This window comes from Myotis davidii, unplaced genomic scaffold (genome assembly GCF_000327345.1).
Source record: "Myotis davidii unplaced genomic scaffold, ASM32734v1 scaffold535, whole genome shotgun sequence".
In the NCBI taxonomy this organism is placed as follows: domain Eukaryota; kingdom Metazoa; phylum Chordata; class Mammalia; order Chiroptera; family Vespertilionidae; genus Myotis; species Myotis davidii.
Window position 1 is genome coordinate 1,385,300 of NW_006286980.1, and position 11,995 is coordinate 1,397,294.

The 11,995-nt window shown below is 39.4% G+C and overlaps 1 protein-coding gene across 1 annotated transcript in view; it reads right to left on the bottom strand.

Annotated features, from left to right (window-relative positions):
- The window catches only part of SMCO2 (single-pass membrane protein with coiled-coil domains 2), a gene marked incomplete at its 5' end in the record, with an annotated part of 21,739 nt that extends 11,021 nt beyond the window's left edge, over positions 1-10,718 (bottom strand). The window contains 3 exons of the mRNA XM_015560773.1: positions 3,927-4,076; positions 4,926-5,059; positions 10,566-10,718. Of these exons, the coding sequence (XP_015416259.1) occupies positions 3,927-4,076; positions 4,926-5,059; positions 10,566-10,718 (437 nt within the window). The remainder of the gene's footprint in view (positions 1-3,926; positions 4,077-4,925; positions 5,060-10,565) is intronic.
- Between the last annotated feature and the right edge of the window lie 1,277 nt (positions 10,719-11,995).

Here is an 11,995-nt window from a genome sequence, read left to right on the forward strand (position 1 = left end):
TTAAAATTTATTTTAATAGAAGAATATAATGGTGCCCTAACCGGTTTGGCTCAGTGGATAGAGCGTCAGCCTGCGGACTGAAAGGTCCCAGGTTTGATTCCAGCCAGGGGCATGTACCTTGGTTGCGGGCACATCCCCAGTGGGGAGTGTGTGGGAGGCAGCTGATTGATGTTTCTCTCTCATTGATGTTTCTAACTCTCTATCCCTCTCCCTTACTCTCTGTAAAAAATCAATAAAATATATTTTTTAAAAAGCATCTAACATCAACAAAACAAGGTAAGTATGTCCACTAGCTGCTATCTCTCCACTTATTCAACATTGTACTAGAGAGGTTCTAGCCAATACAACTAGGCAACAAAAAGAAGTAAAAGGCGTATAGATTGGAAAGGAAGATATAAAGCTGTCTCTATTTGCTCATAATATGGTTATCTATGTGGAAAATCCCAAATAACCTACAAAAACTACAGGAGATAATAAATGAGTTTATTAAAGTCACAAGACAGGTTAATGCACAAAAATCAACTCTATATAACAACAATTAACTATTAGGAGTTGAAAATTTTAAAGTACCATTTATAGTAGTACCAAAAGCATGAATACATAGGCATGAACCTAAAGAAATAAAAAATATTTCATATTTCTACAATGAACAGTATGCAACACTGTTAGAAGGAATCAAAGGCCTAAATAAATATAGTGATATACTCTATTCATTAAGTGAAGGAGTCAATATGATAAAATGTTAACTCTTCCAAAATTTATTAACGGTAGTTTTTTAAAAAAAAAAAAAATCACAAGAGTTGACAAGCTGATTCTAAAATCTACATGGAAAAGCAAAAATATATATATATTTAAAATTGAATAGCCAAAAATCTGTGTGTCTTTATTGCCAAAAATACACTAAATGTGCTTCAATTAGTGAATGGATAAACTGTGATATATTTGCATAATGGAATACTATCCAGCAACAAAAAGAAACAAACTGCTGATACATGCAACAAAATAGGTGAATCTCAAATGTATTAGACTAAGTGAAAGAAGATAAACTCAAAAGGTTGCATACAGTACAATTTTATTTATGTGACAGACTGGGAAAGGCAAAACTGTAGGGATTGAGAGCAGATCAGTGTTGACCAGCAACTTAGCCAGGGGAGAGTGGTTAACCCAAAAGGCATGAGATTTGATGAGTGGTGAAAGTGTTCTATGTCACTGTGATGGCTGTATAACTGTATGCATTTTTCAAAACTTGCAATAAAAACATAATTTTGCTCTGACCAGTGTGGCTCGGTTGGTTGGGCGTTGTCCCATGCACAAAGATTACCAGTTCCATTCCCAGGTCAGGTCACATGACCAGGTTTCAGGCTTGATCGCTGGTAGGGGGTACGCAGGAGGCAGCCAAGAGGTGTTTCTCTCTTTCTCTATATATAAAATTAAAATATTTTTTTAAAAAAATAATTTTACTTTATATAAATTATGCTTTAATTTTTAAAGTAATTAAAATTAATGTATAGGATTTGAATAAAAACCACAAACTCTTTTAAAAAGCAAATATTAGTGTTTTGGAAGAAAAAGAGCTATTTGGGGTAGGATTGTCAGAAGAAAGCTGCTAGGAAGCGATATTTAAGTGAAAGGCATGGTAATGCTTAACTCCTTGGGAAGATATTAACTGAAAGGCGAGAAAGTGCCTACAGGAAGAGTAGCCCTGCAGTGGGAAAGCATTTAGAATGTGGTAGGATGGTTCAGAAGGCCAGAGGAATTTATTTCTAAGAATAACTTGCATTTATTGTTTATTGTGTATCAGACACTGTGTTAAATTCTTTACCTACAGTAGTTTATTTAATTCCCACAAGAAACCAATGAAATGGCTGTCATCAGTCCCTTTTTTATAGACAATAAAAGTAGAGTCAGAAAAGGCTGATTAACTTATCCAAGAAATGCCAATGTCAGGATTCAAGCCTGGGTCCTTCTAACTCCAAAGTCCATTCTCTCTATACCAGTGATTAGATAGATAACAATTTTATTTTTCCTGTTTCATCTTAAAACTTTGCACTTAAAATCATATATGCATTAAACAAATACAATTTAATATTTTTTCATGCTGAACTGGTGGGATTCTTTTAGATAGTACTGGATAAAACTCAAGGATCACTGGGGACCTATAAACCCTCCTTTGATACCTATTAGCATGACTTCTGGAATACACTGATGGGTCTACAATTGAAAGAACCTATAAGGGAAGTCATTCCCTTAAGAGAAGATGCAGATAACTTTGGTATAGGCTTTGAGATTTTGTGATATTAACTTTGGTATTTTTAGAAAAAGCAATACATTTTAATTTTTTATATGTTCACTGTTTTATTTTTTATTAAACTTATTGGGGTGACATCCTATATAATAAAAGCATAGTATGCTAAGTGTCCAACCAGTCAACTGTTCAGTTGACCACTCAACCAGTCACTAAGGTGCACACTGACCACCAGGGGACAGATGCTCCAACTGGTAGGTTAGCTTGCTGCTGGGGTCCAGCCAATCGGAACTGGGTGAGAGGGCCAGACATGCCCTGGAGCCCTCCCATGGTCCCTCCCTGGCCAGCCAGCCCCCATTGCCCCGGTTGGGACTGGGCGAGACAGCCCGGATTGCCAGCCAGGCTGAGGGACCCCATCTGTGCATGAATTCATGCACTGGGCCTCTAGTTGGTTAATAAAATTATAGGTTTCAGGTGTACAATTCTATAATACATCATCTGTATATTTTATTGTGCATTCACCACCCCAAGTCAAGTCTCCTTCCATCACCATTTATCCTCTTTTTGCCCTCTTCTACCTCCCCCCACTGATAATCACCATACTATTGTCTGTGTCTATGATGTTTGGGGGATTTTATTTTTGCAATTTTTTAATCCTTACCCAAGGAAGATTAGATCGATAGATAGATAGATAGATAAATAGATAGATAGATAGATAGATAGATAGATAGATAGATAGAGGTGAGAGAGAAATGTCAATCAGTTGCCTTCTATACATGACTTCACCAGGGGTCAGATCAAAACCTTTTGGTGTACAGGATGATGCTCCAACCAACTGAACTTTCTGGCCAGGGGGTTTTCTTTTCTTTCTTTCTTTCTTTCTTTCTTTCTTGCTTTCTTTCTTTCTTTCTTTCTTTCTTTCTTTCTTTCTTTTTTTTCATAATCCCTTCACCTTTTTCACCCAGCTCACCTCCCCTCTGACAACTGTCAGCCTGTTCTCTGTATCTGTGACTCTGTTTCTATTTTGTTCCCCAATTTGTTTTATTCATTAGATTCCACATATAAGTGAAATATGGTACTTGTCTTCCTTTGACTGGTTTATTTCACTTAGCTTAATGCTGGTACTCTCCAGGTTCATCCATGCTGTTGCAAAAGGTAAGATTTCTTTTTTACAGCTAAGGAGTATTCCATTGTGTAAATGTGCCACAGCTTTTTTATTCCCTCGTCTACTGATGGGCACTTGGGCTGCTTCCAAATCTTGGCTACTGTAAATAATGCTGCAATGAACATAGGGATGCATATATTCTTTTGCATTAGTGTTTCGGGTTTCTTTGGATATATCCCCAGAAGTGGAATCACTGGGTCATATGGCAGTTTAATTTTTAATTTTTTGAGGTAACTCCATACTGCTTTCCCCAGTAGCTGCACCAGTCTTCATTCCCACCAATTGTACATGAGGGTTCCTTTTTCTCCACATCCTCCCCATCTTGTTGTTGTTTGTTGATTTATTGATGATAGCCATTCTGACAGGCGTGACATTAACTTCTAACATAAGACTTTATACTTCTCATCCTAGAGACTTTCTTAAGAACTTTACCACCTTAAGCCCCAAGTTTCTAACATTTCTGAAGCTATGAAAACTTTAATCATTTTCTGACCAACCTCAGCACTTTACAATTACCTCTTCACTGTGCTTTCTGATATGGTTACTTTTTGTATAATACTGTTAATTTTCTTCATCCAGCCCATGTGATCATCTCCGAGTTCTTTCACTTGTAGACCCATCTGTGTATTCCAGTGGTTTAGCTGGAAAAACATGTTCTCCTGACTCCTGCAAAAATATGATTATAATCAGTTTTAAGGTAAAAACAATGGGAAACATCTCCCATGGTCCAAACCCTCTTCTTTTAAAGGGTAAGTTGGTTTGCTTATTCATTTTCTGTCATCAAAATAGGCCCCAGAGGCAGTTAGGCCTCAAGAAAGAAGTTTGGGAATGTATTTGATACCCATTATAACAGATCTTTTCAAGAATGGAGAAAATAAAGTCTTTTTTTATATTTAGTAAAAACAATAGATGTCTTTTTAATTTCCCTGTATAGAGTGAATGTTAAGTATTGATTTCAGGATAGTGGTGGCAGCTCAGCGGGATGGAGAGGTATACAATCGGGAAAGGGTCTACAAAAGCCTAACAATATATATTTTTTAATATATTTTATTGATTTTTTACAGAGAGGAAGGGAGAGAGATAGAGAGTTAGAAACATCAATGACAGAGAAACATCGATCAGCTGCCTCCTGCACATCTCCCACTGGGGACATGCCCGCAACCCAGGCACATGCCCTTGACCGGAATCGAACCTGGGACCCTTCAGTCCGCAGGCCGACGCTCTATCCACTGAGCCAAACCGGTTTCGGCCTACCAATATATTTTAATGATAATTAGAAAACTTTCCATATCTAGAAAATTGTCTGAGAGTGATATGGCTCTACCTATATCCTTAGAAATGTCTTCATTCTGCATTCTTGCTGAACGTGTAGTTACTTGAGCACATGAGTGCTTCATGGTTTAATTCAAATATGTATTTTAAATCTCCAAAGCTTTCCCTAACTTCTCTGCTAAATTCCATTTTCCCCTCCACAAAACATATTACACATTTCCTTTAGCTTATGTCGAAGCTTACAGTTTAGGGATGTTCCCTGAAGACTGCAAAGATGTGGAGAGTTGAGGGTCCTCACATTGAGCATCATGTGTTTCTTGCTCATCCTGTTTACTCTGCAGGTCCTGGTCATGCTCAGCCTCCAGCTCCAACATACCCTGATAATGATCATGAAAGTAGCAAAGCAGAACAGAAGGGTTATCACAACAGGTGATGGTCTCTCTAGCCTCCCCAGGCCCCTTCTCTGGGGGAAAGCACATACTAGTAGCCTTCTCTGAGGCCGAAGCCTTCTAATGCATTTGTAAGACATGCTCTACTGCTCCGTTGACAGAGGAAGGCTGGGGCAGGGACATGTAGAACCTTGGCATCCACATACACAGCTCTTTTCAGTGCTGATGAGTAATAGAATTCCATTTTTCCATGGACTCCAGCACTGCACTCAAATAAGAGGGCTGGTCTCTTCAAAAAAAAAGTCAGTGTCAAGGAAAAGAAAAAGGGGGTGGGACTGTGCTATATTAAGAGAGTCTAAAGAGATATAACAACCAAATGCATTGCATAGATCTTGTTTGGATACTGGTTTTTTTTAAAAAAAAATACAGCCACAAAAGACATTTGGGTGTTAATTAGAGAATTAGAATATTTAGAGAATTGAGACTATTAGATTACTGTGTAGAATTATTGCTAATTTTTCTAAAATGATAATGACATTTTGCTTGTATAGAAGAAAGTGTTTTTGGTGATGCTATCTGAAATAAACAGAGATGAAGTGTCATGCTTTGACCTACTTTTAAATGGCTGGGAATATTCCATCTATTTACATATATAAAGATAAAGCAAATGTGGCAAATGGCAACAATTTTAAAATATAAGCAGGAGAATATGAGAAATCAATATATATATATTTTAAGTTTTTAAAAATTATTGATTGATTAATTATAGAGAGAGAGATAGGGAAGGAAAGAGAGAGAAAGAGAAAACCACCAATTTGTTGTCCCACTTATTTATGTACTCATTGGTTGCCTCTTGTATGTGCCCTGACCAGATATCGAACCCACAACCTGGTGTATTGGGACCACACTCTAACCAACTGAGCTACCTGGCCAGGGCTAAGTTGATTTTTTTGTTTGTTTTTGTTTATAATAAAGAGTTTAGAGGGAAAAACCTACTCTATCAGTTTGACCTACAAAATTTATTTCTTTGTTTCTTTATTCTTTGCCTTGTTCTAGAAAAACATCTAAGGCATTTTCTGGTCTTTCAAGTCTGTGCAGGCACACAACTGACAATGATTTCTCTCTGAACATTTCTTATCTTTAGTGACTACATTGTAACATGTTTCTCCTTCCCTTTGAAAAAGATTGGTCTGAAATTCTTGTGCTTCAGCAAAACTATTTTTAGACTGAAAGGAGAAAAGGTTAGAGCGGAGATCAATCTCTTATTGAAATCTTTGTATAAATTACTGGCCAAGTCAGTAGAATAACTAGCATTCACATAACTCTTTACAAATTTCTTTCATGTGTGTTATTTCTTTTAATTCTCATGATGGACTTTAGGTGGATAAAGGAAGGTATTGAAATCCCCTCGCCCGTTCACATTTAGTGATTTGCCCAAGGTCATATGGTGTAGTGGGCTAAGCAGTCACCTCAAAAAGTTACGTCTACGGTTTTAAGACCCTGTCATGTGACCTTATTTGGTAAAAGAGTCTTTGCAAATGTAAGTTAAGGATCTTGGGATGAGATCCTTTTTAATTACCTGGGTGGGCTCTAAATTCAGTGATGAGTGTCCTAATGAGAGACAGAAGAGAGAACACAAACACAACAGAGAAGATCACGTGAAAACAGGCATCCACAAGCCAAGGAGTGCCTGGAGCTACTCAACACTGGGAAAGTCAGGGAAGAGTTCTCCCCTAGAGCCTTCCCAGGGGGCGTGGCTCTGCGACCCCTTGGTTTCAGAATTCTGGCCTCCAGAACGCTGAGAGAATACTTTAAAAAAAAAAAAATGTTTTATTGTTTTTTTACAGAGGGGAAGAGAGAGGGCTAGAGAGTTAGAAACATCGATGAGAGAGAAACATCGATCAGCTGCCTCCTGTACATCCCCCTAACTGGGGATGTGCCCGCAACCAAGGTACATGCCCTTGACCAGAATTGAACCCGGGACCCTTCAATCCCCAGGCCGATGCTCTATCCACTGAGCCAAACTGGTTAGGGTGAGAGAACACTTTTTTAATACATTGCTTATTGTGGTCATTTGTTACAGCAAACATGGGAAAACAATATATATGGCTAGTAAGTGTATGGACCAGAACTTGAATTTGTTTTTCTGATTCCAAGACCATGGTTCTTCTCATCATATCCAGGCCTTGAGTTCAGATTAAGAAATATCTAGTCCCTATCACTGTCACTTTCACAACCCACTGGCACCACATCAGTGATACGACGATCATTATCACATTTATAGATGAAGAAACCATGGCTAGATTTCCCAAGTATTATATGACTCAACTATACTTAACTACCTCTTCATGGAAAAAAGGCATCTACATTTCAATTTCTTCCTATGGTATCTTTTTTTTTTTTTTTAAATCCTCACCTGAGTGTAAATTTTTATTGATTTAGAGAGAGAAAGAGAGAGGGAGAGAAAAATCAGTTGGGTTGCCTCCTGTATGTGCCCCAACCTGGGGTTGAACCCACAACTTAGGTACTTGCCTTGACTGGGAATCAAACCTGCCACTGTTTGGTATGTGAGAGGATGCTCCAACCAAATGAGCCACCCGGCCAGGCTCACTAATCCATTTGATTAGAAAGTCAAAAGCAGCAGATACACTGAGATGTAGAGAAAGATTGGGAATTGGAGGATCTTAATTCTAAGCCTTGTTTTACTGCCATGGATGCAGAACCATCCACCTAACCCCCTAAAGCTGTTTTCTGTTCTAGAATAAGAAAATTGGATGGGATCATGTCTAGAGTTCTATGTCCGATAATCTATGATGATATTTCTTGCTTTTAGTAATCAATCCACTGGAATGGTTAATGTACCACAAAAGGGTCCAAGGGCAAAAATATAAATAAAAGATATTTTTTAATCTACAGGATTGAACACATAAAGAATTGTGTGTATATGTTTTTTTTAATATATTTTATTGATTTTTTACAGAGAGGAACAGAGAGAGATAGAGAGTTAGAAACATCGATGATGAGAGAAACATCGATCAGCTGCTTCCTGCACACCTCCCACCGGGGATGTGCCCGCAACCCACGTACATGCCCTTGACCGGAATCGAACCTGGGACCCTTCAGTCCACAGGCCGATGCTCTATCCACTGAGCCAAACCAGTTTTGGCTGTGTATATGTTTTAATAACAAACTAAAAGTGTGCTTGTATGAGATACATGTCCCAGGGCACTATTTTCTATTTATGGGCAGCTCTTTGAAGAGCTCCTATGTCTCCATTTGGATGTGCCATAGGCACCTCAGTTTCAGCAAGCAAAAAACTGAACTCGTCGTATCAGCCTCCACCTTGTCCAGGTTCCCCATCCTCTCACATGGGCTCCTTATCCATCCAGATGCCTCTGCCAGGTGCTGGAAGAGGTCCTGGCATTTTCCTGGCAGACATCCCTTTTCTCTTTATTATCCATGTGATACCCACTTGGTGTCCAGCCCAAGAACACCCGTCTTTAAGTCAGTGTCCTTTCCCCCACCTTCATGGCATCCTGCTGCCAGTCAGTGCCTTCCCTCCGTCCTCATCAGTTCTTGACGCCTAGCGTGTCCTGGCTTCCAGCCTGCATCCTGCATTATCTCCACATCTTAGTGTCCTGCCTACCCACTTGCCCATCATGCCTTTCCTTTCCCAGAACCCTTCCTCTCTCAGAACACAATTTCTTTCTGGCCCCTCTGTCTTTGTATGTGTAGTCCCATCTTTTTGAACTGTTTTCCACATCCAGTTTATTCTTCAAAACTCGGTTGTCATATTCCTGGTCATCTCCCTCTATGGCCCTGCCATGACTCTGTAGCACATCCGAGACTCCTGGCATGAATCTGTCGCACATGGCTGTTATCTCCTTGTTTGAGCCCTTCCTGGTATGAGTGCTCACTGAGGGGAAAGAGGTTGTATCTATGTCTCCCCACACTTACAGTGCCCAGCACATAATGGATGCTCAATAAGCAGTTTTAGAATAAACAGACTCCAGAAGTAGGCAAATACATTTTGCTTGTGAGAGATGCAGACAAAAGCAGGAAATAGGAAAGTGTGTTCACCCACCTGGCATCCAAAATCAACACTGTGTAGAACAGTGGGAGAAATCAGGAATGTGAAACCAGAGCAAAATAGTATTCATTTCTAAATATTGGGGGGGGGGTGTGCTTTGATGGTTAGATAGAGCAGCTTTGGCAGTTTGACTAAAGTTGATTTTATTAATTAAACCAACAATTGTGTGTGTGTGTGTGTGTGTGTGTGTGTGTTTTAACTTCTATTAACTCTGTTCATTTTCTGAACCTGTCCTTTAAATCTTACGATCTTCCCTTATAATAACAAAAAAGTGACAGTTTATGCCAAGTATAGACCTTCTGGTTTGCTTTCAGAGAATAAGAGAAAAAATGTTTCTTTCTCAAGTAGTCATAGATTTTTCCTATTATCAGCAGAGAGGCTAATTTATTAAAACAAAGTGTTAATTATGCACCTGCATGTGATTTATTTATGCAATTGTAGATTTTTCCGTGTAAATAAATTAATAGGAAGAATACAATCATAACAATTTAAAAATGTTTTGTTAAACCTTGTGCCCCGACTTGAAATTTGTAAGGAATAGTCTGAGAGTGTGGTCTATTCGATAAACTCGTACACAGGGAATAATGTTATTCTCTAATTAGACTTATTCTGTCCTGGGTCAACAAGTGATGGTGTCACAGTTCACTGACTAACAGCACTCAGGAGGGCACATGAAGGCAGGAGAGATGTGGTGGCAAAGCGGGTCTAATGGTAGCAGCCTTTTCTTGGAATCCAGGCACGAGATGCCCACAAAGAATCAGATGAAACTATTGGTAAAGTGATTGCTTCAATTCATGTTTCCCAAGATCATAGACCACCCCCGCCCCCCGCTCCAACACACACACACCTCAATTTCCCTATAGCCAATATGCCTGGGGAATCTATGGAAATATTGTTCAACAATAAGAGAGGGGGCCTCGGCCTCTGCTTTGATCTAAAAAGAGGTAGTGAAAGCATAACCTCTTTCCAGGACAAGCTCAGGCTTTGTCTTAATTCCCCCCACTCCTTGTCAGCTGGGTGACTGAATTTCAAAGACTGAGCAGGGTTTAGACTGAATTAAGAGTAACTAGATATTTCTGACGCCTTCTGTTGGAAGACAACCTGTGAGCAAGGGGGATTTTACATGTGGTAATTTGCACGAAGGTGAAAAATGTCACGAATCCCAGAGACAAGAGTAACAAGTGCTGCACCGTTTCCTGCAGACGGCTAGGCTAGCACGCCTCTGCAGTGCTCACAGCAGCCCTCAGAGACAGAGCCTCCCTCCTGGTTGCAAGCTCAGGAGGTCTTGCATGGATGTACCACGAGGAAACCCTCGGAGACTGCCTTTCCGCTTGGAGATAAGAAGTTCCTCTCTTCCCCACCGTGACACTGAAGTCTCTCCCTTACCCGTTTTTTAGTGGCTGCCTCTTGAAGCGAGTCCGTTTGAGGATTTTCAAAGAAAATGTTGTCCTCATCATCTGATCTGTCCAAGATGTGATCCATTTTGGTAAATTTCCTTAGCCAACTGCAAAGCACACAATCAACACAGATGCTGTGATTATGCCTTCGGTCTACAGCTTAGGCCTGCCCTAAATACTGTTAGAGGGAGAACACTGGGATCTCTCCAGGCCTCAAGGAGCACCAGCTGTTCTTGTACTGATTCCATTCTGCCTGAAGGATGTCTAGCTCGGTAGACAGCACACGATGGGAAGGAAGAGGCCGGGTAACTATTTGTTGACTGACTCAATACATGATTTAACAGTGAGGGTCCAAATTCCAAAGCCATCGTGGCTGTGTAGCTCTGTGTGGAAATATTAGTGAGCAGTACAAAATAGCCGGGCTAGGGAGGTGGGAACCTTTATTTGTATGACCTCTTTCTGATTATATATAGGGTATCCCCCCAAAATGTATACATACACTTGGAATAATTATAAAGGCAGTGTCTATTAAACATTTCATTTTTAAAATTGAGCTATCAGCTATTAAAGTATTACTTTTTGGGGGGATGCCCCATATATGCACATTATAAAAAATAGAAAATGGCAAAAGAAAATAAAAATCACTGGTACTCCAGGGATAAGCAGAGATACCCCACAGGTATACAAACAAAAGCACTGTTAATATTTTGGTATATGTATTTCCATTTTAAATGTGATGGGTTTTTTAATTCTTTTACTATTATTGATCGTTAGATTTTTTTCTATTTTTTTTTTTACTATTATAAATAATGCAGTAATGAATTTCCTTATTTAGTCATTTCCAGGGCATCTCTATAATTTACTTAGGATACTTCCCTGGAAGTGGAAATACTGGGAATACAATATATACATTTTTAAAGACTTAGAAAAATATTCCCAAATTACTTTTTTAAAGATTCGACCAATGTACACCATCTGCAGCTGGTGGTCTGAGAACAGGAACCTTCACTCCACCTGACAGGCAAGGGTAGCTGGAGAGCAGAGAGGGAATCTTAGGGTACGTTGGGAGCAAGAAAAACAAAGTTGAAAGGAAATGGGAGAGAAGGGAGAGAAGATAGAGAGGCATGAGATGAGTTCTAATATGCTCAGAAGAAGAGCTATAATAGTGAATCTCAACCTTCTGGCCCTTTAAGTACAGTTCCTCATGTTGTGACCCAACCATAAAATTATTTTTGTTGCTACTTCATAACTGTAATGTTGCTACTATTATGAATCATAATGTAAATATCTGATATGCAGGATGGTCTTAGGCGACCCCTGTGAAAGGGTCGTTCTACCGCCAAAGGGGTCGCGACCCACAGGTTGAGAACCGCTGAGCTATAAGAAAGAATATAAAATGTAACTCCCAGTAATTGACAGAAAGCAGGAGGATTGTAC